A 25,328-nucleotide genomic window follows, 5' to 3' on the forward strand; every position below is an offset into this window, starting at 1 on the left:
TGAATACATTGTTCAACGTTCAGAGTCATTAAAAATTAAATTTTGAGATATTTATCATTGGCTCTTCTAAAAAAAAGTTTCACGTAGTGAACAAAGTGATTGATGTGTCTTTTAATTCAGACCAAGCAAAGCATACAGAATAGTGTTTATTTCCAGTACCAGAAAGCATTGTAATGATTTTATAATCAATGAGTTGAACTTTACATGGGAATAATTGGATATTGATGTCCCTGTTCATATTGGATGCAAAAATAGAGAGTGATATTAAATAATTTCATTCCTTTTTTTTTGTATGGTTGGTGAAACAATGAATAGTTTTGTATTTGTATATTCATCATGTACAGAGAATATAATATATATACTTTTAAACTCAATTGTGAATAGAGCATTTGTATATGAATAATAATGTGATGATTTTGACTTGCCTGTTTCCATAATTACATCAAATTACCCTCGGTAGCAAGCAAGCAGGCAAAACTCCTCATGCCCAAACTACCTTTTCCCTCTCGGAATGACATTAACTACTGTTTCTCAGCCAGTGTATGGCAATGTTTGCATCATATCACATCTGCTTTGCTCTCTGTTGGAATATATTATGAATGAGAAAATTAGTCGCTGAGTCATGCATGGTGCCGTTAAATGCTCGCACAGAAGCTCTTGTAATGGAAAATGGAATAAAGTCAAAAACTGGCAGTCAATCATATGTGTTGACTCTGTTCCTACCACCCCATTAAGAATCAATTATGTCTACACTTAAACCAGTTCCGTTCTCACCGGTAAATGATCTCTCACATTTTCATCCCAATACTCACGTTCACATTCAGTCAAAGACGTCATGTGGATGAAGAGTTTAATAGTCTTAATTAAGTTTTCAGATATTAAACTCAACCCTCTTGTTGTGTTTGTATGAAATAGGAAACAAATTATGACAGGTGGTTGAAAGTTTATGATTTAAAAAAAAATCATAAAGGAGTTGGTGAAATACATGTATGAGAATGCAGTCATATAATCAAGCAGTATTTTTAATTAACAGATGCATGCTTATCTGTAGATTGAGGTGATGAAGAATTAAGACACATCAGTAAATATTAAACTCCCTCCCCCTCCCCCCCCCCCCCAAATAAAAATATGAGTTTCAATCTTTAGTTCCAATGATATCATATCTGGCATTCATGAAATGCGACCTGCAACCATTCCTAAATTTAAGTTCTCATTTGAACTATATTTGACCCTATCCATGATTGCAAACCATGTGTACTTTGCCTTCTCTATAGCAAGCCTGGAAATTGAGATCAAATTGAATATAAATCATTAAACCAAACAAGATGGAGAAATACTTGATTGATGTGAACAGGGCCTATAGCTGATGCCGATGGTTACTCTTGTTTGTTTCTCTGATGTGAAGGAGACATTTGCGGAAAGCGCTGCGTGTCTAAAAGAGAAATGACTTTTAGGGTTGCCTAATGGAAGCTTTCAGCCACGTATGAATTGTGATGCATTCAAGAAATCACTTACTCTGCTCTCAGACTATACACAGTAACGAATGAATGACGTGATTCATTACTTATTCTGCTATTTTTGAAGAAAAATGCTCTCTTCATTTAGTACATTGTCATTTTCAAGCAGAATCTTCAAGCAGAATCTTCAAGCAGAATCTTCAAGCAGAATCTTCAAGCAGAATTTTCATAGAAATATTGTTACAAATACACATCATTGGTTTTTAAGAACTATCTGTATCTCACATGGATTTTCTTTCTTCATTTCTTAATTTTCTAAATATTTAAAGCATAAGACTGTGGTTGTATAGATCTTAATCCATCCTTTCCATCCCTCTTGAGGCGAACAAGATGAAGATGATACTTTAACATCTTCATTAGATAGCTTAGATTTTAAGGATTGATGGAAGCAATACGATAAATACTTATTGATTAGAGCGAAATACATACAGTTGCAACATTCAATGTTTTTCATCTTTGTTTCATTTGTATGTCAGTGGAGGATAACAAAAGAAAAGAACTAGAATATAAAGATATAAATTTATTTAAAAATGAAAAATAGAAGAGAATAAATAAAACAATACTCTTAATACTATAATGTATGCTTGATTTAGGTTCAGTGCTTAATATAGTGATTAGAGAAATGTTTTATTTGAAGGAATATGACTGAAATGGTGTCATGGAAGATTTTGTGTTTTTGTAGAAGCCCTTGAGTTAATTTCCTTTCATGACCACACCTTTGCCTTCCTATAAAGTAATATTGACCATCACATTGATACTCAATTCCGTCTTTTGGGACACTTGGTCCCACATGCAGCATTTTGGCGCCTGTTGTTTCCCTGTGTCGCCTAATCCAACTCCACCTCCCTACTCCCTAGTCTATAGTAACACTAACTCATGCATAAAAGAACAACCTTGCCGACCCCACCTGACCAGCGCAGACAAGAATGCAAATACGCACGTCTCCCTCTCTTGTTACCGTGACAGGAAGCCCAGTCCGACATGGTCATTGGGAATCTTTTCCCTCCGATTACAGGCACGATGGGTCCTCCATTTTTTATTTGTCGCAGGGGCAAGGCGGAAACATTTTGATATGATGGTCAGGTTTCAATCAAACACTGCCACTCTATTGGAGGGAGCTACAGTGTCGGTTGAGAGTCCCCTCTGGATTCGGGGAAAAATATGTTTTTATTTAAGGTTCAAAGTTCAATGCTAATGCTAAATTAATATGAAGATCAGTATAGCAGGATCAGTCTTCTCTTTCTCTTCTTCATTACTTTTTTCTCTTTTGAAAATTTGCAATCTTTTATTTGAGATATGTCAGCATGAATAAAATGTTATCTATCAATTGTAAGATGAGGAAAGTGAATTAGAAATGATACAAGCTATTCAGTGGTGATAAATCCCCCACCAATGAAAACTAAAAATGTGATTTCTTGTCCATGTACCTATTCCAAGAGCAAAGTTTTAGGGGCATTATTCTACTTGCTTGTATCCCAAAATGATAAAATAAATCTATTATTCTACCCCTTTCTCTTACACTTATACTGTGTGTTAACTTCAATGAGTATGCCACTATACATCACATGCTTCATGCATTTGTCTATGTTCACATGCAGCTACAATGTATATGCTGTATATGCTGTATAAAACAACATTTCAATAGAGTTCTGTCAGGGACTAGAGAGAGGAAGAGAGAGAGAGAGAAAGAGAGATGGGAGGAAGAGAGAGGGGGAGAGAGATGGGAGGGGGGAGAGAGATGGGAGGGGGGAGAGAGAGAGAGAGAGATGGGAGGGGGGAGAGATAGAGAACATGGGGGGAGGAGAGACAGGTATAAAAGGAAATCTTGTTATTAAAGATAAACTTGAGTTCTGGTAAAAAAAAAGAAAATGAATTCTCACAGAATCAAATGAAACTTACACTGAATGTTCCAGATTACAAATAAATGTCATTTGCCAAGCAATTTTGGTAGAAAATGTATACTGGCTGAGTAATGAGCATAGAAAGATAAAGAAATCAAGGTAGGTAACCCCAATACCATTTGTGTAGTCCCATAAACATCTTCTGTGTATAGTGCTTGTAACTTTACCAAGACTGGGCCACATTTCTTATCATTTTGATGATTCCGGAACCTTGCAGTACACACCAATACTTATATGCTAGACGATCAACCTTTTCTGATCAATTCCACACTGTTTCTTTCACAATGCAATCGCGTGACCAGTACTCAACTTTATCTTTAAAGTACAGTAGTCAAAGGAGAGGTTGTCTGTATTAGGGTGTTACTTTGTGTAATGCTCAAAGCGCTTGATATATAGTCTGATGTTGCCTTATCATTAGCTGAAAGCATCAGTATATCCCGAGAAACTTGTCTTTTATGTTAAACAATGTTCATTATATATGGAAAGGGCAGGAGTTCATGCATCATGTGTTCAGGTAAATGGCTATGCAAATATCAATTTCATACCAGCAGTAGTCTTGCAATTAGATGTAATTTGAGTTCAGATAGGCGCGCTAATCTGATGTGACAACATAACATGCAAGCGTGGGTTTTCTTCATGTTTAGGGCACTGCTAGCTATTTTCAGAGTCCGCTCTGTCCTGAAATATGCATGAGAGAGAGAGGGGGAACGTCACTACGCGACAGTGATTTGAGGCACGTTCATTTTTCCTCCTAAGTATGCCGGCCGGGCGTGTATGCGGGCGGGTGCATACAAAATGAGACGGTTGCTATCTCTTACCACCAACATGAATGGGACGTTGTTTTATTTGTGTGTGTTTGTACCGACAGCCACTGTTATGATGGCTGGGATAGAGTGAGTGCTGGACTGAAGGGAGTGCTGATGTGACCTGAGATACATTATCTTGTGACCTGACTGGGTCATTGCACTAAGGTCATTTTATCTCACAGTTCCTCTGATTTTGGTGATCTTTTCCCTCTGTGCAGGATTGAGTTTCTGAGACATAAGTAGTAATAGGACTCTATTTCAGAAGAGTAAAGCACACATTATATGTAAAGATAATAAATACTACATGCAAGAATGCATCCATCTTGTTAATGGCAATTGTAGCAGTTGGATGTAAAATAAGAATAGAGGAGGATTTGGTTAAAATATTAGTGTGGTGATTTGTAATGATATAGAGAAATATGGTTAACCCCTTTTATGCCATAGACAGTAAAATTTGCCCAATAATTTGTGTGATGAATAATGTGTCTTAAATTCATAATTCTAGATCTTTTTCCATGAAAAAATTTGCTCCCAAGGAATATATTTCTAGCCCAACTTAATATATACTGTGCATCAAAATTTAATCCTTGAAAGTTTATTTACGACAGTGCTCAAAAACTAAGTTGTACAGAAAAGGTTCAGAATGCCACTTTGTTATTAAGGACCAATATTTTATTATAGGGGAATTTTGTACATCATTACATACTTTGAGTGGTTGATTTCACTGAAATCAGTCTGTAATGTATGATGAAGATGTTTTGTTTGCTTGTCTTAATTCATCACCTGCACTTTTTATTTTAACCGCTGGTGGTGAATGCCATTTATCTGTCGCTTCCCCCGCATCATAAAAGTTTCATGTTCAAAATACAGAAACCTCAGAATACTTGCATTATTTTAGAAAGGCTAGGCAAGTATAAATCTCCCCTTTTTATCACTCATGGGTGATTAGTGAGGAGTGAAATCGATTGCTTCCCGCTTAGAGGAACAGAAAAGGAAGGTATAGGTCATATTTAATTATTCAGATGCTTGATTAAACATTCTGATCTTTGTTCATTAGATGTATTTGTAGAGAAATGTCATGTTTAAGGCCCAACTATTGTAGGCAACTGGAAATCGATAATGTAAATATACTTTTGAAATATAAAACATGCAACCCTTTCCCCAACAGTGAATGTTATATTGATTTCAGACTGTGACATAAATAGATTTAATTATTATCTGGCTGTCAACTTCTTTGGAAACCAATACTACCTATTCATAGATAGATAGATAGATATGTGTAGATAGATAGATAGATAATAAAGATATGGATATAGAAATAGATAAAGATAGATAGATAGATTGATAGATAGATAGATAGATAGATAGATGAATAGATAGATATGGATCTATGGGTAAATAGAAAGATAGATGGATAGCTAGATAGATAAAGAGATAGATAGATAGATAGATAGATAGATAGATAGATAAATAGATAGATATGGATCGGTGGGTAAAAAGAAAGATAGATGGATAGATAAATAGATAAAGAGATAGAAAGATACATAGATGTAGATAGATAGATAGACAACAAAGATATAGATATAGAAATAGATAAAGATAGATAGTTAGATAGATAGATAGATAGATAGATAGATAGATAGATAGATTTAGATAGATAGATAAATAGATAGATAGATAGATAGATAGATAGATAGATTTAGATAGATAGATACATAGATAGATAGATAGATAGATAAATAGATAGATTTAGATAGATAGATACATAGATAGATAGATACATAGATAGATAGATAGATTTAGATAGATAGATAAATAGATAGATAGATAGATTTAGATAGATAGATAAATAGATAGATAGATTTAGATAGATAGATTGATAGATAGATAGATAGATAGATTTACATGCCACTTTCTGAATGATTTACATTATTCCATAATTATAATATTTGAGGGGTTTATATCATCCAAAACACCTGCAAGAATTGCTCTTTTTCTAGGACATAGAGGTCAGAAAAGGTTGCTGAAATGAGATACAGAAATGAGAAATATTATATCCTTTTCGCTGTCTATTGGCCCATATTTACAGTGATTTTCTTGTACAGCCACAGGCAGTGTGGTTTGCTGAGTAAGACATATTGCTGTTCAGTCTAGTGCATACAATTTGTATCTTCCTGCTGTAGTTTGTTACAACCTTTTAATAATAGTGGTTGCTGATGATAGGTTTGGTGGTGTGTAAATACGGAGATGTATTATGTCAGCAGCATTTATACCGTGCACACAGGCACTTAGAAATTAGCTCCTAAATATATTGCATATCTGGGGCATATACTTGGATATAAATAGTCATGGGAGCTCTATTCATATCTACGTAGCCATACACACCTGGTAGGTTGTTTGCAGGTTCTTTTTTTTTTTCAGTGGCAGATTTACAATACCGGTACATATTACACACACAGATGCCATATGTAAACTTTAATATAATTTGTTGTTGCTGTTGCTTGAATGTTTATTTTTCATTCTTAATTATGGCTTGGAAATTTGAGACAACCTATTATGTTTTCTTCCAGAGTTAACAGGCACTTGCCCCCCCCCCCCCCCAAAAAAAAAAAATGCAAATCCTGGATCTACAACTGGATTTTAATAAATGTTTGCATTGTACATTGGAGCTGCAGCAAGATGTTATCTTTTAAATAGTTTATTTGATTTAAATCATTAATGCATTTGAAAGTTTGCTTCTAGGTTCCCAGGGGAAGTAGGGTAGAAGGGGCTGTTATATTAATTAAAACTTTTAGTATGATGATTATGTGTGATAGCTAAAGCTAATCTTCATTTTTTTGCAAAGGAATGAAAATAAAACACAACACAACATTTCATGCAGATTTCAGGACTTGCATTTGTTTTCTTTAGAGTGACTATACAATCAAATGGGACTTTTCAAACAAGAGGCCCTAGATCTCAGTCTCCTCTCACATAATGATAAACTCGACTATGGTGGGCTATCTTAAAGGTAATACAAAGTTTTGGGAAATTTTGAAAAATGGGTGGATAATGAATCTTTACAAGTTTGATATATTTGGATGCCCCTGTGGATGTAATATAAGCACTAACAAAATTAGCCCCTAAAACACTTCTGTTTTCGAGAAAAATTTAATATAAAAATTTACCGGTGCTCCCAGTAAATTTGATAAATTTCAAATAGCGCCTATGGCCGTACAATGGTAGCTGCGACCATGAAAATCTCAGAATATGTAGTTGTGATATATAATTTCCAAACGGGAATAGCTAATCGGTCGATTTTAGTCAAGAAACATTGTTTCATAGCTAAATTATTATCTTGACCTTGAGAGGGAGCTATACAACATAGAGAGTTTATTATTTATAATTTCATAACTTCAGACTCGATTTCAACCGCGATAATGATCAATGAATATTGTAGGAACGCATATGCTTCCAATATTTTAATTTGTACCGAATTCATGACCCCATACCAAAACTTTGTAATACCTTTAAAAGCTCTCGAAATTTTGACCTCATGATGTCATATCTCATGACAACTGGACAGCTGTACAAGGAGAGCTGAATTCAGACTGACCTCAACTCAAGAGCTTTGCTAATGTAACAGAAAAATGCAGCCCTCAGAGACACAAGCGCCTTTCCCATTCTATCACAAGCAAGCTGTTAATGTAAATGGGATCTCGCAGTAATGGTTGTTCAGAGGGAAACTTTTGTACATTTTTAGCTCTTTTATTTCTTATTTCAAATGCATTTAATTGGATCTGTGACATGTCATGGAACAGTAGATATGAATTTAATAAATAATAGTAATGGAAGCTTCATACATACTGTATTGCGCACATGTCTATCACGCCATTGTGCTCCTAGTGTTTCAGCATTATTACCTTGGGCTGAGCCGAATAGCCAAATGACTAATGCTCTAGCATGTTTGGTACACACCTGGATGGAGAGTGACAAACGTGAATTAATGCCTTTCTAAAGGACCTTGATGCCGGGCTGCCACTATACCACAACACCTCCAGTTCAAATAATTTCCATACGCAATGAATGGTAGAATGAGATGAAATCAAAGAAGAGCATTTACTTGGCATTGATAAAAATTCTACTAAAAAGTAAAACCCTTTAAGGATTTCTTTATTGACTTTCTGTGTACCTCTCTAAAATTGCAATTCATGAGAAGAGATGTGAAGCGTTGCTTAATTAAATCGAACTGAGAATAATCTTTGGAATTTTTGTTTTTTCATCACTTATTCTTTGAAACCTATTTTACAGATAATACATTTTCTTTCTAAACTAGGGGGGGGGGGGGCATTTCAAAGGTAATATACGTATGAAGAAAAATTTAGGCCAATGAATTATACAAAAGATGCCAAAGTAATATTATTTGGCTTCTTTAATCTTATAAAGGTAGAAAATAGGAAAAAAACATTTCTTAACTTCAACAATATGAAATAAAGATTGCACTTTTTGTGTGTGTCAATCAAGAGAATATTGAATGTCTGTTATATTGGCGCCGTGACATTTTAGCTCCATTTGAAGATCTATTATGCACTGAATTCCCCACTACCACACTCCACGACATGCATCTGAATAAACCATTTTCATATACTTGTAGGAATGATTTTTCTCCTGCTATGTGCATTCGCGGCGAAATTGACGACGTTTTCACGGTCACCGGCGAGCGGAATTTGATTAAGTTGGAGCAAACTGATTGCTTTGTTGATTTCCCAGCAGGGTCGGTAGAGGAACTTTTGTGTGTCTTGCATGTGAATGTGACCATTCATTAAAAGTGGGTTACACAAATAGAAAGTGATTGGTTTGTAGATGTAATGAACATGATTTCATTTAGAAATAGCTCTAGAGACAGCAATCACTTGATGTCAAGGATAGTGAGAGCCTTTGTGATGTGTTGATGTGTATTTAATCTATGTAGGCTAGAGAACATTGAAGTAGAACTTGGATTTTACTAAATATATTGATTCATTGCTTGTAGATGGATTGGTATATAATTTTACACTAATTCAATTTCACGGCATATATAAAGATTACATTAAAATAGCATCAATCATGTTTTAGGGGAAAAGTTAGTTAGTTATTTTTTATTTGTCTAAATAGGTGAAACAGATTTTGCTATTAAAAATGATATAATGATTATACTATAAGATTTAGAGCAAATAGAAAAAATCCCGCTTTCATTTTCTAAGTAAAAAAAAAAAAAAAAAATAATAATTTCTTTTAAAGGATGCTATTAACGACATGAGTATTAAGGTATGTTATATTGTAATTATTTAGAGATAACTAGAAGATCATCAAAATGTTACTTAGGACAACATCTTTTTCTTTAAATAAAAGCAAGTAAATAATTAATCAAACACAGAAAATATTTTGAAGTAGGAATCTGCAAGACAAACTTAAAGTATATTTTATTGATATGATTGGCTTTGATTATTTACTGAATATGGCAGGTGTTTTTACTGCTAAAATATTAAATAACAAAACTCTTGTGAAATGTGGGATTTTGCATGGAAGTAGATTAATGAGAAACATTGCTTAAATAGCTTATAGAACAGGTGTATTTTCAAAGCAAGATTATGCACACTCGTAAGTCACTTGTTTGGTTTTCCTGTTAGTTTGTATATGAGGATCAGAAATTGAAGACAAAAATGTTTTCAGAGCTGAGGAAGTAGAGTATTGTGCACATATTTCATGCAACTTTCCAAAATATCTTTAAACCAATTTCATCAAGCTTCTTTTCAATAAAAAATGCTTTAAAATATTGCTCTTGGCTAAATTAAGATTTATTAATTAATTAATTATTTCAGTTGCAAAGTACAGATTTTGTTAAGTAAAAGATTATTGAATTGAATTTTTAATATCTATTATATGACTGTCAAGTGGATGAAGAAATTCAAATCCTATTCACTCTTTATACACAGAGTATCTTTGATTAACATAATATTGGATATCAAGGCACAGAAGAACGTTATCATAAATTGGTGTACCTTTCTAAAAAAAAAAGAGATTTCCAACCCCCTCCCTGGTATATTAACAGTCTCTGTGAACTTTACATGTGAAAGGTGAAGCAATGGAGTGTGTATCTATGTGTTCATTATATGCCTGACCGATTCCCAATGTCCATGGAAAGCGGAGCTAACTGAGGATGACGGCCGGGCCTTGATTAAACGCGTCCCCCGGCAAGGCGCATCGCCAATAACCTGTCATCGATTATGCCAGCGTTTTATTGAATACATATTCTAATTCTGCTGCGAATGAACCCATTGTGAGTATGTTAGGCTAGTTGTTTTTTGTGTGATGCACTATTTTTTATCAATTAATCATGAAAGAGTGTGGACACGACAGGTATCAGTCACGTTTGTGAAATGAAATATTTAAACCTAAATAATTAGGCTGTAGGAAGATATAGGCCTGAGTATCTTTGCCCTAACACTTTCTTTCGGTCTCTGGCTTTAGTTTTCATATTGTTGGCAGCAGTGTAGGAAAGTTGATACTGGTGTGGAGGAATCCATCTGTCGTTCTGTCTTTCTGTTTGTCCATCAACATTGCCGTCACTGATGCATAGAGTATCGCATTGACAAGGGAGGATATTAAAACGTTGGGCGTTTAACACACCATAGAATGAGACTGGGATGCCATGTGAATATGAATACGGGCTGTGTGTATGTAAGTGTGTGTGTGAGAGGGAGAGACAGAGAGAGAAAGAGAGAGAGAGAGAGAGAGAAAAAAGAGAAGCAGAGGCCGGTGCGTCGTGCATACACGTAGGATCCGTTAGTGTGTGTGTATCCTTTTGGTGCTGTATTTCTAGTTGGCTCTATGTGTGTAGAACACCCTCTCTCTTTTCCCCCTCTCTTTCTCTCTTTGCCTCTGTCATCCGGCAAGTGGGATGCAGAAGATCTGAAATCCCTCTCCCGCTCTCCGCGCTCCACTAATACCCCATCGCATCACTCGCGGGCTAGATCAGAGGAGGAGCATAACAGGGATATTTATCCAGTCAGTGGTGTGTTATTCACGGGCATCTCCGTACCTTCGTCTGTTTGCCGGCCACCAAGCCCCACATTGGAGACTTATGTTTATCATCTTTCGGTATTGGCGGAACGGAACGGAAGGGATTTTTGAAGGGAGCTTGCCTACTGTATGTTTACAGACGTGGAGTATTTGGTGAATCTGGAATTATCACTTGAGTCTAGATTGGGCAATTGCTTTGGGCATTTTGGTTGTTGTATTTGTGCATGAGTGAAGATGTCATTTAACTTCTGAGTATAGAGGGTATGTATGATAATATATATTTTACTGTGTCAGTAGACCTATTGATTAAATTTTAGTATTGCAGTATACAGTTTAAACTAATTCAACAATCAAGATTTAGAAGCAATATTTGTAGATTTAAACATATATATATGACAGATATCACAATCAATTTTATATTTCAGATCATTATCTTGTTATGTGATTTGTCATATATTACTTTAATGATAGCAATTAAGGCAATATATTTTTTGTTATTATTATAGGGAAAATCATTTCAACTTGCTAACCATATCCACACTCATTCTAGCCCCTCTTACCTTAGCAAGCTTGCTCCTCCATTAGTTCCTCCATTAGTTCCTCCATTAGTTCCTCCTACATTAATTTACTTCTGTTGAGTACATTGCTTTTGTATAGCTTGCAGCAACATTTAGTATGTTAGTTACTAATGGGGCTTCACTGTTGAAATAAAACAAATCATGCATACCTAAATGCAAGTTGATCTTCAAACAAACTTCATTAAACGCAATGACTTCATTTGTATGTTGATTACTATTTAAATTTAAAATGGTTACTCTGAAAGAAATGTATTTAAAAAGCATCAGTGTTATTTTGCATCTCATCTTTTGCCTGAGGTGAGATATAAATGTCCTGAAGATGTAAAGTAAGCAAGATTTCAATTTCAATTTATTTTCCATCTTTAAAAAAAGAACAAATATAACATAGTATTGACACATTGTATTAAAATAACAACATAAACATAAACATGGAGGGATACCCTTAATAAGCAGGTTGCTTGTAAGCAGGGCCCCAGTGTACAATATAAAATTTATAACTTTGTTACAGAAATATCTAAACATTTGAGAAAATTATAAAACAGCAAATTAAATATAAATTAGGAAATTGTGATCATCTTAACAGCTACTATAAATAGACAGATACAGGTACACGTCCACACACAGACATACAAACACCCTAGCATGCACACACTAGCATACACACACAATAAGATAGATGAGATAGAGAGAAGGAGAAAGAGAAAGAGAAAGAGAGAGAGAAAGAGAGGGTAGGGGGAGTCAGTATTACAGAAAAAAAATTAGAATGAGTAGGCATGGTGAAAAGCAAAGAGAAAGAGAAAGTTGTAGGAGTGGAGAGAGCTCATGAAATAGGAGAAGAAAATTAGAATTAATTAATAAATTTTATATATCTACTTAGCACATATTAATATTGGTGAGATACAGTCTTTTTATAGAAAATTTGAATTTTGACAGAGTTGAGCTTTGTTGAATACTGTGATCAAGGCTGTTCCACAATTTAATATATTTTACACGGAATGAGTTTGAGGCCATGGAGGTGGAAATCTTAGGTTGATGAAATAGTTTTCATTGACGGGTGTTGTAATTATGTACAGACGAATTAAGAGTGAACATATTTTCAAATATTTTTGGTAAAAATCCAGAATGGTATTTATACATAAAAATAAGAGAGTTCATAGAAATTAATTCAGAGATTGGTAAAATATTCATTTTCTTAAATAATGGCATACTCGGACAGTAATATGGGGATGAAGTAATAAGTCTAATTGCTTTTTTCTGAAGTATTGTTAATCTAGAAAGATGGCTTTTGAAAGTATGACCCCATACTGAGTTACAGTATGTTAGGTGAGGCAAGATTAAACTATAATATAAAGTGACGAGTATGTTTTGTGGTAATATAAATTTGAGCCTTGATATGATTCCTATACATCTTGATACTTTAGTACAGATACTACTAATATGCGGTTTCCATGAGAGAAATTCGTTGACTGTAATACCTAAAAATTGAACATTATCCACACGTGATATATCATGACCGCCAATAGTAATATTATTAAGATCATTCGGGACCCTCCTGTTCCTCGTTCTGAAAATCATAAACTTTTTTTTGTCAAAATTCAATGAGAGTTTGTTGCAACAAAACCAATCATATAAATTATTAACTTCTTTATTAGTAATGGACATTAAATTATAGATATTCTTGTGAGAAGTTACGATGCACTTGTCATCAGCAAATAATGAATAGCGAAATAATTTGGAAGATTGTGTTACATCATTTATATAAACAAGGAACAGGAGGGGCCTGAGTACAGAGCCTTGCGGAATTCCATATTTAGTAAGTTTACGTTGAGATTGGACACCATTGACCACAACATACTGATACCTATTATTCAAATAATTTTTAAACCAATCTAAAGCTAGCCCTCTAACACCATATGCATTTAGTTTACGAATGAGTATGTTGTGGTCAATGGTGTCAAAGGCTTTTGACAGATCCATAAATAATCCAATACAGTAATTGCCTTCGTCAATTTGTTGTGATATAAAATTTGCAATATTTAATACACCCATAGAAGTTGAAAATTTTCATGGAAACCAAATTGTTCAGGTATGAGGATGTCATTAATTTGAAGGTGGGAATACAATCTTTTATGAACAACTTTTTCTAGAATTTCTTTGATTTTGGAGAAAAGCTGGAGTGAAAAACATAAATTTACATGATTAGATTCATGAGAAGTGCATATTGATATAAATGTTTTATGAAAAGTGCTATATAAGTAAAAGTTATTATTATTATTATTATTATTATTATTATTCCATTTACAAAGGAAGGGAGGCTAAATTGTGTAATTCCATATCTTCCTCATGAGGGAGGGGTGTGGGTAGAATTATATTGTGTATGTTACAGAGAATGAATGAGTTCACCAACAAACTGATTCAGCCTCTCACATATCAGTATTAAGAACTGTGAACTATGGCTTTGATTCACATACCACACCATATTGAAAAAAATTCATACTTGCTTTCATCATGAAAACATACCATTTTCGCCATCAAAATTTTAACTTGTAAACTATACATGGATGATAATTATGTGATTGGCATTGCTTTCTGATTGGCATTGCTTGACTATGTAAACATTGTGTGACATTCTTTGTCAGAGATGATGAAAAGGAATGTTATCATTTGTTATATTGTCTGATTACGACATTCTGTGAATTCCTTGATTTAGATTAAAATTAAGCCCTTAATATCCCCATATGTTAATTTGTGTGCAGGGATGGAATGGCTTGCTGAAACCAAGATAAATAATGTATTGATATATTAATATATCATAATATTGGTACCCTTTGTCTTGTTATATAAAAATGCAACAAATCAATTATTCATTTGAAACATAGTAATCTGATCTTGTATTTCCAATATTATTGCTTGTATCACAAAACAGTGTATATAGTTTTGTTTATCCATACATGATAATAGAGACATCTAATTGATCAGAATACTCAAAGAAAAAAAGACACCTTCAAATATATTAGTCAATGCAGACAATTCAAGCTGTGTCCCTTTAACAGTGTTTCATTTCACACCATCTAGCACTACCTAACTTATTTGATTTATTGAAGCATTGCAAAACAGCTCCATATTGTAACACCCTCACACCCTTGTCAATTTGTTAATGACATCACTTTGCCATCTTTAAATTAGACAGTACAGCGTCATCATCATAACAAATGCTAAAGAGTTCTGAATCCAGAGTGTCCTACATGTAACCAATCTAATTAACAGAGGTGTACTTTTTACGTTAACGCTTAGTGCTTCATTAGATGACGTTTATGAAGGCTCGTCAATATAATAGATTTTTTCCTACTCTGTCTGCTAATTGAAAAGATTTTTGGAGCGTTCAATTTGCATGTCCCACTTTTTCTTTTGCTTTTATTGAGTAGCAGTTATAGTAGGTGGTAATAGTTCAGTGTATTTATTAGAAGTGAGCTAATTGATGGATATATTAAAAGGGGCAAATTGGTATAGTGTGCTAATTATTTTTCTTTATACATGTTTGTATTGGACTATCTAACAACAAATTATTTTGTTGATGATTGTAATCATTAGTAAAGTAGTTAATGATTTAGCATATTTTGTAAAAACACACTCATATATATTTGGTTTGTATGTCCGGTATACAACTATAAGTTGCATAGTATGTCATATTGGATTTTGGGTTTGTTTTTTGGAGAAGCCTGCACCTGTATGCGATTTTGAATGTTTTAGCTTTAAATTATTTTGCTTTGAATGTTTAAAGATTTTAAAAAAATTGATAGTTTAGGAATGCTGTGAATAGTCTTTATCATCATCATCATCATCATCATCTTCATCTTTATTTTCAAGCTTTATATGTATGCCCATGGTAGGAGAGTTTGTTTACCTCTTCAGACTTGTGCACTTGCTTTTACATGAAATTCAAAGAAAGAGAAGTTACTATTTATAACTATTGATGTCTCAGATTTATTGGTTGATTTCTTCATAGTATTGTCCGAATCAGTCAAATGATTACAAGAGGAAATTTATTATTCTTTGAGCTGTTTACCTTTGGACAAAAGTTTGTTCACCTCTGAAGACAAAGTCGTCCACAGACAATAATACCATTCAGTTGGTATAGAATCAATGAAACACTGAAACATGCCTTTGTGAAAATCACAATAGAAAGTACCTCAATGAAAAGTTTGTTGAACTGGCATAATGTGTATTTCCCTGTGTAGCCACACTTAACTGTGAGCTTCCATCTGTTCAAAATGCGGAAATGTACTGAGCAAGATGGGATGGAAAATGTAACACCTGACTGGATATTTTGAGAGATTTTAGTAGACAAGTTTATGGAATAGTCATGTTCTCCTGCTAGTAGGTATGTAGATTAATTTTCATCTCATGGTAGTATTGTAAATCTTTCAATGTTTTTCAAAAGAGTTGGTTAGGGAATTATTTTCATTGTGGGAGCACTGTGGTGTCTTATGTTGGTGAAGGCTCTTGATTTCATTAAAGCGGTCCTAGGTTCAATCCTCACTTGGTGCCTACACTTGGACAAGGCGGCTTACCCACACTTAAGTCCCTGAGACACAACCTAGGTTTAAAATGGATACATAACAATGCTGGAGTAATAATAGTTGCAATAAGACCCAATGATTTTAATAGGAGGTATTTTGGTTGTATTAGTCATGTTTAATTCTTCCATGTCATTCCACCAATATTGTTTTTCCAAAAGCCATTCATAATAATCTTCCTTCTCTCTGACTGGAGATGTGTGCCATGATGTGTAAATGATACTTATCGGTAATTACTTTGATGTTGGGTGAGACCTTGCATTGAGGTAATAGTGTTCCATCTCATTGGTGGCTTTGAAATTAAACTGCGGATCTATATAGTTGTCTTAGATAGGAAGGTAAGAGGTGTAGTAAGCTACTTGAAAACAGTGAGAGTGAGAGGGTTGAGAGAAAGAAAGATAGTAGGAGGAAGAGAGAAAAATAAAGGGAGTGAGGAAAGCAACATAGAAGGGCAAAGAGAGATTAAAAGGAATGAAGTAGGTGGTAAATGAGAGAGAGAGAGAGAGAGAGAGAGAGAGAGAGAGAGAGAGAGAAAGAGAGAGTGCAAAGCGAAGGGAAGGGAGGTGCTGTGCAAGGGTGTAATTTGTATTTGTATCTTTTAATGAAATATATCACTATCTTAGTTGCTTACTCATGTACGCTTATTGATTTTACATGTCGATGTGCATAGGAGTAGGGAGCGTTTCTCCATCAATACTAAGCAATGTTCACATACATGTATGTCATTGTGAACTGCCTTTTAAAATGCTGCTGCAAAATATTTCTTTACATTTCTGTATATATAACACCCCTAAAGGCATTTAATGTATATAGCTACTGCTTTTCACCCTTATTTACCATGTGTTTACACTTCAAATGGTTTTATTTGAATTTTTTTTGTATAGGTGGTTAACTGCATCACATGTGAATGAGGCTTCATGAGTTAAAAGGATAGTCCATCCTGTTATGAAATCCATGTGACTAAAAGCAAAAATATTTTTAAAATGTAAGAAACCTGTCAGTTGAAGTTTTTGATTTAGTTTCAAGAGGAGGACATAATAAGACAGTCTTTCTATGATGCTGAATTTTTTATTCGCAGATATGAAATTCAATTTTCTTTGGGTAATGGAAATTTTAAAAATAATGCAAATAGCAACAGGAAAGCACCTCACATAGCAAAACTAAAGCATGAAAAACAGATCTACATTTCATTGAGGTTTTCATGACTAAAATTTCCCCTCATCCTTTTTGTAATTAAAATGATTTAGTTTTAATAAGAAATTTATTTTTGCCTGTGATGAGTCATCTGACTCCCTTTGAGGACTATTTCAAAGGAACGTTCTAAAACAATATTCCAACGTGATACATCGCACAATCTTCTTTAAATAGCATTGATTGTTTTAGGTTTGCATGTTGCTATGATGTACAGCGTTTCTAATTGCACAGGAAAGTGATGTCCTTTGTGTGTAATGTAACGTGTAAAACATTGACCTTGTGCCCTGAATGACGTAACGAGGATGATGTTTTGTTTGCCCCATCAATAAATGAAGAGATAGTGGAAATATGGGATCATTAATGGACCCACATGTCGTTGTAAGCGATGAAGAGTGAGGGAGACAAATCGCTATCTTTTTTGTCTTTTGTTAGTGATTAATGAAGCATATAAAGCACAAGCTACATTGATGAAGGATTCAATGTATATTGATTTGGATGTCTGTCATGTATCAAAAATAGTCACTACCGTAAGTACTTTGGAGGCTTTAGTTATTGAAGGTAAATTTAGCTTCCTTTGTGTCCATACAGCAATGCTTGACTGGATATATTATTTGCATATTCACTCAAATATATAGAGTTTTGGGAGAGTTAAGATATAACAATAATAATAATAAAAATAATAATAATATTTAGCTTTTATATAGCGCTTAATACAAATGTCTCTAAGCGCTTTACAAATATTGTTAGCGGTAAAATATACTATTTTGCCTCTTTGTGTAGAAGTATGTTAATACTGAATTGTTAGATTCTAACCTGAATCTTTTTGTTTTTTAATTTTTTGTTGTCTATGCAGGTAGGAGCTGAATACTGACAACAGAGGGAGGCTGCAGACGCAGACGGCGTTCGCTCTTGCTGTTCTTTGTAGAGACCCTAAAAATGCATAGATGACACAATTTAATCTGTGGAAACCATACTACTAAAATTCTTTTAGAAGGAAGAAAACGTACCTAGCTTGTTTGTTTGGGAGGTTTATGTGTGAGAGGAAAGGACTCATCATGAAGCCATCAATAGCAATTTGGAAATCAAAACTCTTACTTTTAATAATCATTGCCCTGTCATGGCAAACAGCAATGTCAATTCGTTTCCTCGGGACTGAGAACACATTCGCACGATATGAGGAGTGGAACAGGACGGTCAACGGAACTCTCAAATTTGAATTCAAGACGGAGAGGAGAGATGCATTACTGCTCTACACAGACGATGGGGGCACGGGGTCAAAGTTCTTCTTAGAGCTGGTCTTGGAGAATGCACAGTTACAATTACGCTTCCGCATCAGGAACAAAGCTAGGACAATAATCATCGGGGAAGAATTGAGTTCAAATACATGGCACAAAGTCACACTGATGAAAAGCCCCGAGGAGTGTGTTATTATCTTGAACGGGGAGAGAAAATCTGGAGCCATTCCTGATGGTCAGGCATCTCTTACCGGCAGTTCAGATTTGTTTATTGGTGGTGTCCCACGTATTTTGCCTCTCACCTACATCTCTCATCCGGAGGTCAAATTTCTGAATCGCTTTGAAGGGCACGTTCGAAATCTAGTGTACCTGGTGAGCGAGCGACCCAAAAGATGGTACCGACCTGAATCTATGGCAGCGAATGGCATCGATGAAGACCCTTCTGATCTGTGTGGCAGTGATGACTTCTGCAGGAACCAAGGATTATGTGTCAGCTCTGATGCAGATGCAGAGTGTGATTGCTCTGGAACAGGCTACACAGGTCTCACTTGTGAAACACGTAAGTATGATGCACAACATGGGCAAGTATACTTTCTCTATCAAGCTCTCATCTGCATGTCAAAAATGTAGAACAGTGAGATAGAGGAATTATACATACACAGTGAAAGGGGATAACATCCATTACCTCACAAATACATGTAATTATGACTTGTTTTTAATGCGAGACTGAAAAGTTATTATTTATTCATCAGTCATTGATCACTGAACACAAGACATGTCTTTTGCAATTTAGAAAAGACAAGAGTTTTACATTCTTCTCTTTAACAGGACCAAACATCGGAGTAGATACAATGTCATTTTCTCCCCATATGTTCATTAACCATCTGGATGTCTCATTAAAACCTTTTGGATGATATATATATATATATATATATATTCTTTTGGGGGTGCATTACCACAAGCATTTTTTGTAACTATCGACAGCCAATGTTGCTGTGGCATAGAAAGAAACAAAGAAATTGAGCAGTTGGGATCTTGCTGGTGTAAAACTCTAATCATGGTAAGATAGAAACCAATCTGATTTGTAGTATGCACCAGACCCGGCTATAGCAGCATTCAACAGGTCAAATGAGGTATCAGGAATAAGGTTTTTGTGTTTATAGTCAGGTGTGGCTTTCTTCCGATAGCAGGAGATTTGCACCTGCCCCTGCCAGCTAGATGGTGAAATTCATCATTCCTTGGGATGGTTTTATAAGAGGAGAAGAAGAAGAAGAGAGAGAGAGAGAGAGAGAGAGAGAGAGAGAGGAGAGAGGGGGAGAGGGCTAGAAAAGGAGAGAAGAAAAGAGGACGTAAACAAAAATCATAGATAGGTTTATGGATACAGTGGGAATGGATGAGATGCAGGAGGAGGAGAGTAGTCCCCCCCCCCCCCCCCCCCCACTGAAAAAAAAGGTAATACAGGAATTTTATAATAGATTGTTAGAGAGAGACACACACACATACACGCACAGCAAGAGAGGGGGTGGGGGATAACCACTGAAAAGCAAAGAGGAAGGGATGTTTAGAGAGTTCATATGCAAGTACGACCCGTTCATTGGCTCACAGGCTGGAAATGTTATTGATCTGAATATCCGACATGAGCCGCCTGAGCAGCCTTCTGGTCGGAAGCAGGAATTCTGGCTTATATCCATCATTTGGCAAGGATTGTTTTTCTTCAAGGAGCAGACTGTATTGGTCCACCATCCTGTCTCTCTCTGTCTCCCACCCTTTCTCTTCTCTCTCATCTCGTTCTCTCTCTCTCTCTCTCTCTCTGTCTGTCTTTTCGTCTCTGTCTCTGTATTTGTCCTAAATCTCTCTTTCGCCAATCAATAGCATCAATTACTTGTTATTCTGTCTCTATCCATCCTCCCCTCATCCGTAGCCTGAGCAAGTATTCCAACTTAAACCATGATGGAAATAAAGCAGATATAAAGTGAGACTTTTAATTTCCCAAGATGTATTCATCAAGATGTATTGTATTCCTGTGAACTTTCATGATTTTCTTTTTTCCTCTTATGTTCCATCGAAGGATGGATTATATTTCCTTAAATCTGTTTGGATTTTGTGAAATTGCTCATAAGTATACAGTATCTCAACTAGGGTAAAAAAATGTTAACTCTATAAATTGATATATGAGTTAATGCTTTTCTGAATCCAAACAGCCCATTTTATTTTCTTTGATAATCTATACAATACTTCTTTCAGAGGAAATTGCAATGTCAATAATATAAGGATGCTTATACATGGAGTTAGTGTATTCTCATATATATCTATTCTTTCATAACTAATCTCAATCATGCATTTTTTGTAATAACTCAAGCAGTCCTTTTACTTGGGAAATGTAATGATAACTGAAGTATTTATTGTGTTTATTTCACTGAAGCACTCATACCCCAAACACAATCTGAAGAAGGTAAGCTGTATACATGTCTGCATGGAAAGCATCCAAGTCGTGTTTGGTGTCAAGACTTTTGTCAATGCATTTTACATTTTTAAGGCCTTTTTTTAAGGCCTTTTTTTGTGAGGGAGGGGGGCTTAGGGGAAGTAGAGATTTGTTTTGCATATTAAGATTTTGCCTTTTGTTAGTATTTCACTTAAAAAGTCAGTCACCTGAATCCCAAGTGAAAAACCTAGTACATCAGTATTTTGAATATACACTAACAAACTCATATGATAACGCACCTCTTTGATTTTGTGCAAATTCTGTGGAATTTTACTACAAAGAGATTAATTATCACTAAAATATCAGACTTTCTTAATTCTGAAGTAGTTTTTTTTTAAGTTTCTGAATTAATCTTTTTACAATTGTTAGTTAAAGTTGAAGTTGAAATCTACAAGAAAAATGTATTTGTGGTAGGAAAGTGTCACTTGATTACTTAGCTGAATATTGCATGTCTGTTTAGATGTTTGTATTATTTTACTGTGATATGTATGTGTTTTGTTGGTTACATGTATGCTGTTATTTTGTAGAGGTATATAGCTTGATATGTATAGAACTATTTTAACAAATGATATCTTTTTATTCCTAATATTTCATACAAGTCCCGAAGGAAATATGTGTAAATATATCTGAAAATATATTTTTTTAGGGGAAGGGATTTCTAGCAATAGTGTTATTGAATTTGTTGGATTTTGCCCCTTTTAAATCAAAGGAAATTTAATATTTTATTTTATTTTAAATGTTACCCACATTTTTGAAGAGATAAGCAAATGATTTGTTTTATTATCAGTGCATAATGACGAGAGATTTTTTTAAAAGTTTGATATGTTTTAAGTAATGGCAGCTTCTTGTAATATTTCATTCCTTAGTGTATAATGTTGAGCTTTATTAATCTGTTTTTCTTTTTTCTTGAATAAATTGTTTTACTTGAATAATTCTTTTACTCTATATTGTAATGCATCTTTCTGTTAACCTGCTTTATCAGCATGTTTAAGAATTTGTGAATTGTTATTCATTCTGAGATTTTCCTTATATGATAGGGATAGAAAATCAATATATTACCATGGGAGAATGATTTAATTCCTTAATGAAAGAAATTATATATTACACAAAAATCCACAAATTTATAAAGAAATTGTAGCACTGGATTCCAAGGAACTTTTTTTTAATGACATAACCAGACGACATATCTAGGCAGCATTCAGTATTGATTGAAATCTATCAGCTCGCTACCCTATATTTCAGCCAATTCTTTTCTGTCTGTTAACCTTCCTGAACTTAGAGCATTTTGTTTTTGATATACTCTTCAGCAAGTTTCATTTCAAAGAATGGGATTTTAATTTGATAGTTAGAGATTTTCCCTGAGGGGAGTACTCATTTCTGCCTCTCCTATAGTATATTGTTTATCATGAAAATATAGTTTGTTTTTAAGGGGATACAAATTTTCAGTTACGCTTTTCCAGTGAAAAAAGTAATACCATCTACCAGTATACATGTTTATGATATACCAAATTTAAAAGAGAATTTTTCAATGTTACGTAGCATTATGTTGTATGCCTATTCTTATAAGATAGATAGTGCAGTACATCTGAATTAATGTGTGTTTCTTAATTGGAATGCATGCAATTTTTATTGTAGGTGAAGCCATTTTCAAATGAGCATTTTCTGTTTTTGTGAGTGGAGCATTGTGATCAACTTTTTTTTTTTAATCTGTAGAAATTTTAGTAGAACTTCTTTGTTGTGTCTTTATATGTGCATATATTCATTTTGTATTTTTTCTAAATATCACGACAGTCAGTATGAGCGTAAATATTTCTTAATTATTATTTCAATGTGCCTGTATAAAAATTAGACTATGGCACTTCTGAATAAGACTACTTCTGATTCCATTAAAATGTTAGCTGAAGAATAATTGGTGTATGGAGGTGTGAAAAACAAGAAAAAATTAATTTAAGGGAGCTTCATATGTATAAGTAAGATACAAGATATGCACAAAATGTTATTCAAAATTCTATACTTTTGGTATGATTTTTTAGATATTCTCATTAAGGTGAGATTAATATGGGAATGCTTAAACAAACAGCAATCTGAAAAAAAACACAAATCTATTTATAAGGTCATGTATTCCAAACAATTAAGCTCTGTATCAGCTTTTGATTTTCGGAGAAATAAAATACTTTTCTTGTTACATATCAGTATTAGTTCAGAAAATTGTTTTGTAGAGAAGTATGTATGTTGTATATTAGCAAGAATGCAGTACTGTCTATTGAATTTCAAAATGACCCAATCTTTTTACTTTTCTCATCATGCGCATCTGCAGCACCTGATGAAAAAGAAGGTAAGTTTGGTAACAAGTTCGTCAAGTGAATCGATAGACGTGTATAGTCTTTGTTGTCTAACTACCTGCTTTATGAGACTCCTTGGTCATGTAATGTGTTTTATTTGTTTTTGTCTTAATTTTTCGTTATTTTTTTAAGGGGCTGTTAAGAGAAGGCGTCACAATGGAAATGTCACACAGTGTTTGGTTTATAAAGGATCAAACGAAGAAGTCGTAGAAAACTGCTATACAGGTGAAACTCATGAATGCAGCCAATCGCATTGTTTTGCTGAGAAGGAGTTTATGTGCTTTTGCAAAGGTTCACACATGCATTATCACTCTGTACCAACTGAAGCCTGTTATAGATGCACTTTTGCAAGAGTCCACATACACATGACTAAGTAAAGCAAGCTCATGACACTTTTTCACCTTACATCATATTGAGTGGAAGAAAATATAAAGAAGGAGATGAAAAATGGTAATATTGCAAATGTAACTTCGCACTGTAGTTTTTTTCTTCTTCTAGTTTCACTTTTAGCTATTGCACCTAAGGGATCAATAGTAACATTGATCTATTCGTAAATAAAAAATTACTTCAATGCTTGGAACTGAAATATTTTGCTAAGTAAGAATTATGAATTTGGAGAAGAGTTTTTTTCTTTGCAACAGAAAGATAATTAGACTAGCCCCAAATTTGAGTAGTTATTGATTGAAATCAGAAATGTATTTCATGACTGAAATTAAACCTTACAATTTTCCATTTCCCGGTAATGCCTGAACTCCAAATTTATTCAATCAGTAGGAATGATCAAATTTGTTGTATGATTACAACATGACACTTTTAATTGAAATGTTAATAATTTAGAGCCACCCATCGTAGCATTCTTCACCCAAAAACCCTGATGGGGGATGACCAACAATCATGTTAGAATTATGTGTATATTTCATAGTTTGTTGTGACATCTTCTCTTTAACAACTTCATGTAGTACATGTACATGTATATTTCATAGAGAATTTGATATTCTGCAACTCTGCATGTGCATTTTGACATCTCAAAGAAAGACGGCCTGCTGATGGCAAGAAAGCCAGGCAATCCTAGGATCTTCATTAAGAGGCGAAAGGGGGGGGGGGAGAGCTTTGAACGTTAAATCCCCCAATTGTTTCCAATCTAGCTCAATGTACCTGTGTGTATTAATGTTGCATTGTGAGTGGAAAGAAAAGGAGACAACACCACAAAATTTAGACATAATTTGATTCTGTAGATTTGTTAGAGGAGATGGGTGTTGGTGAATAATGGATGATTTGTGTTTAATTTTAGAATAGTGTTTGTAATCATGTGGTATTTTTCTGTGATTTTCTTATTACAAGTGATTATCTGTTGCTTTCTTTCTTTGAATTGCATTAGCTAGAAGGAAATTTGTGCCGTGTATTTCAATATTAAACAACATCTAAAATAAAAGCGCCACTGATCAGTATGTTATTATCACTCTTTGTGGAATGTTGATCAGAAAAAACTTGCAAACCATAATTTGGTTCCAGCTTGCTTATTTTGGTTGTGCTGCTCTTTAGAATAGACATGATGGCAGTGTCCTGAAAAGCTCAGTACCTGGGTAAATTACCTTAACAAGGTCCATTAAGCAGAAAACTGCCATAATCCATAAGATCCGGAGTTGAAAACTACC

General features: G+C 34.3%; 1 protein-coding gene across 6 annotated transcripts in view; it reads left to right on the top strand.

Annotated features, from left to right (window-relative positions):
• Positions 1–25,328, top strand: part of LOC115917961 (neurexin-3-like) — a 117,654-nt gene that overhangs the window by 33,036 nt on the left and 59,290 nt on the right. For 3 of the 6 annotated variants that reach the window (XM_030998392.1, XM_030998394.1, XM_030998395.1), the window contains exons 4-6: positions 18,468–19,408; positions 21,272–21,301; positions 23,649–23,666. In XM_030998392.1, the coding sequence (XP_030854252.1) occupies positions 18,646–19,408; positions 21,272–21,301; positions 23,649–23,666 (811 nt within the window). In that variant the 5' untranslated portion in view covers positions 18,468–18,645. Of the gene's footprint in view, positions 1–11,138; positions 11,527–18,467; positions 19,409–21,271; positions 21,302–23,648; positions 23,667–25,328 lie in introns of those variants that run through there. The other 3 variants (XM_030998393.1, XM_030998396.1, XM_030998397.1) reach the window with 3 other exon arrangements.

The sequence above is a fragment of the Strongylocentrotus purpuratus genome, unplaced genomic scaffold, assembly GCF_000002235.5.
Source record: "Strongylocentrotus purpuratus isolate Spur 01 unplaced genomic scaffold, Spur_5.0 spur5_scaffold_5, whole genome shotgun sequence".
Lineage (NCBI taxonomy): Eukaryota > Metazoa > Echinodermata > Echinoidea > Camarodonta > Strongylocentrotidae > Strongylocentrotus > Strongylocentrotus purpuratus.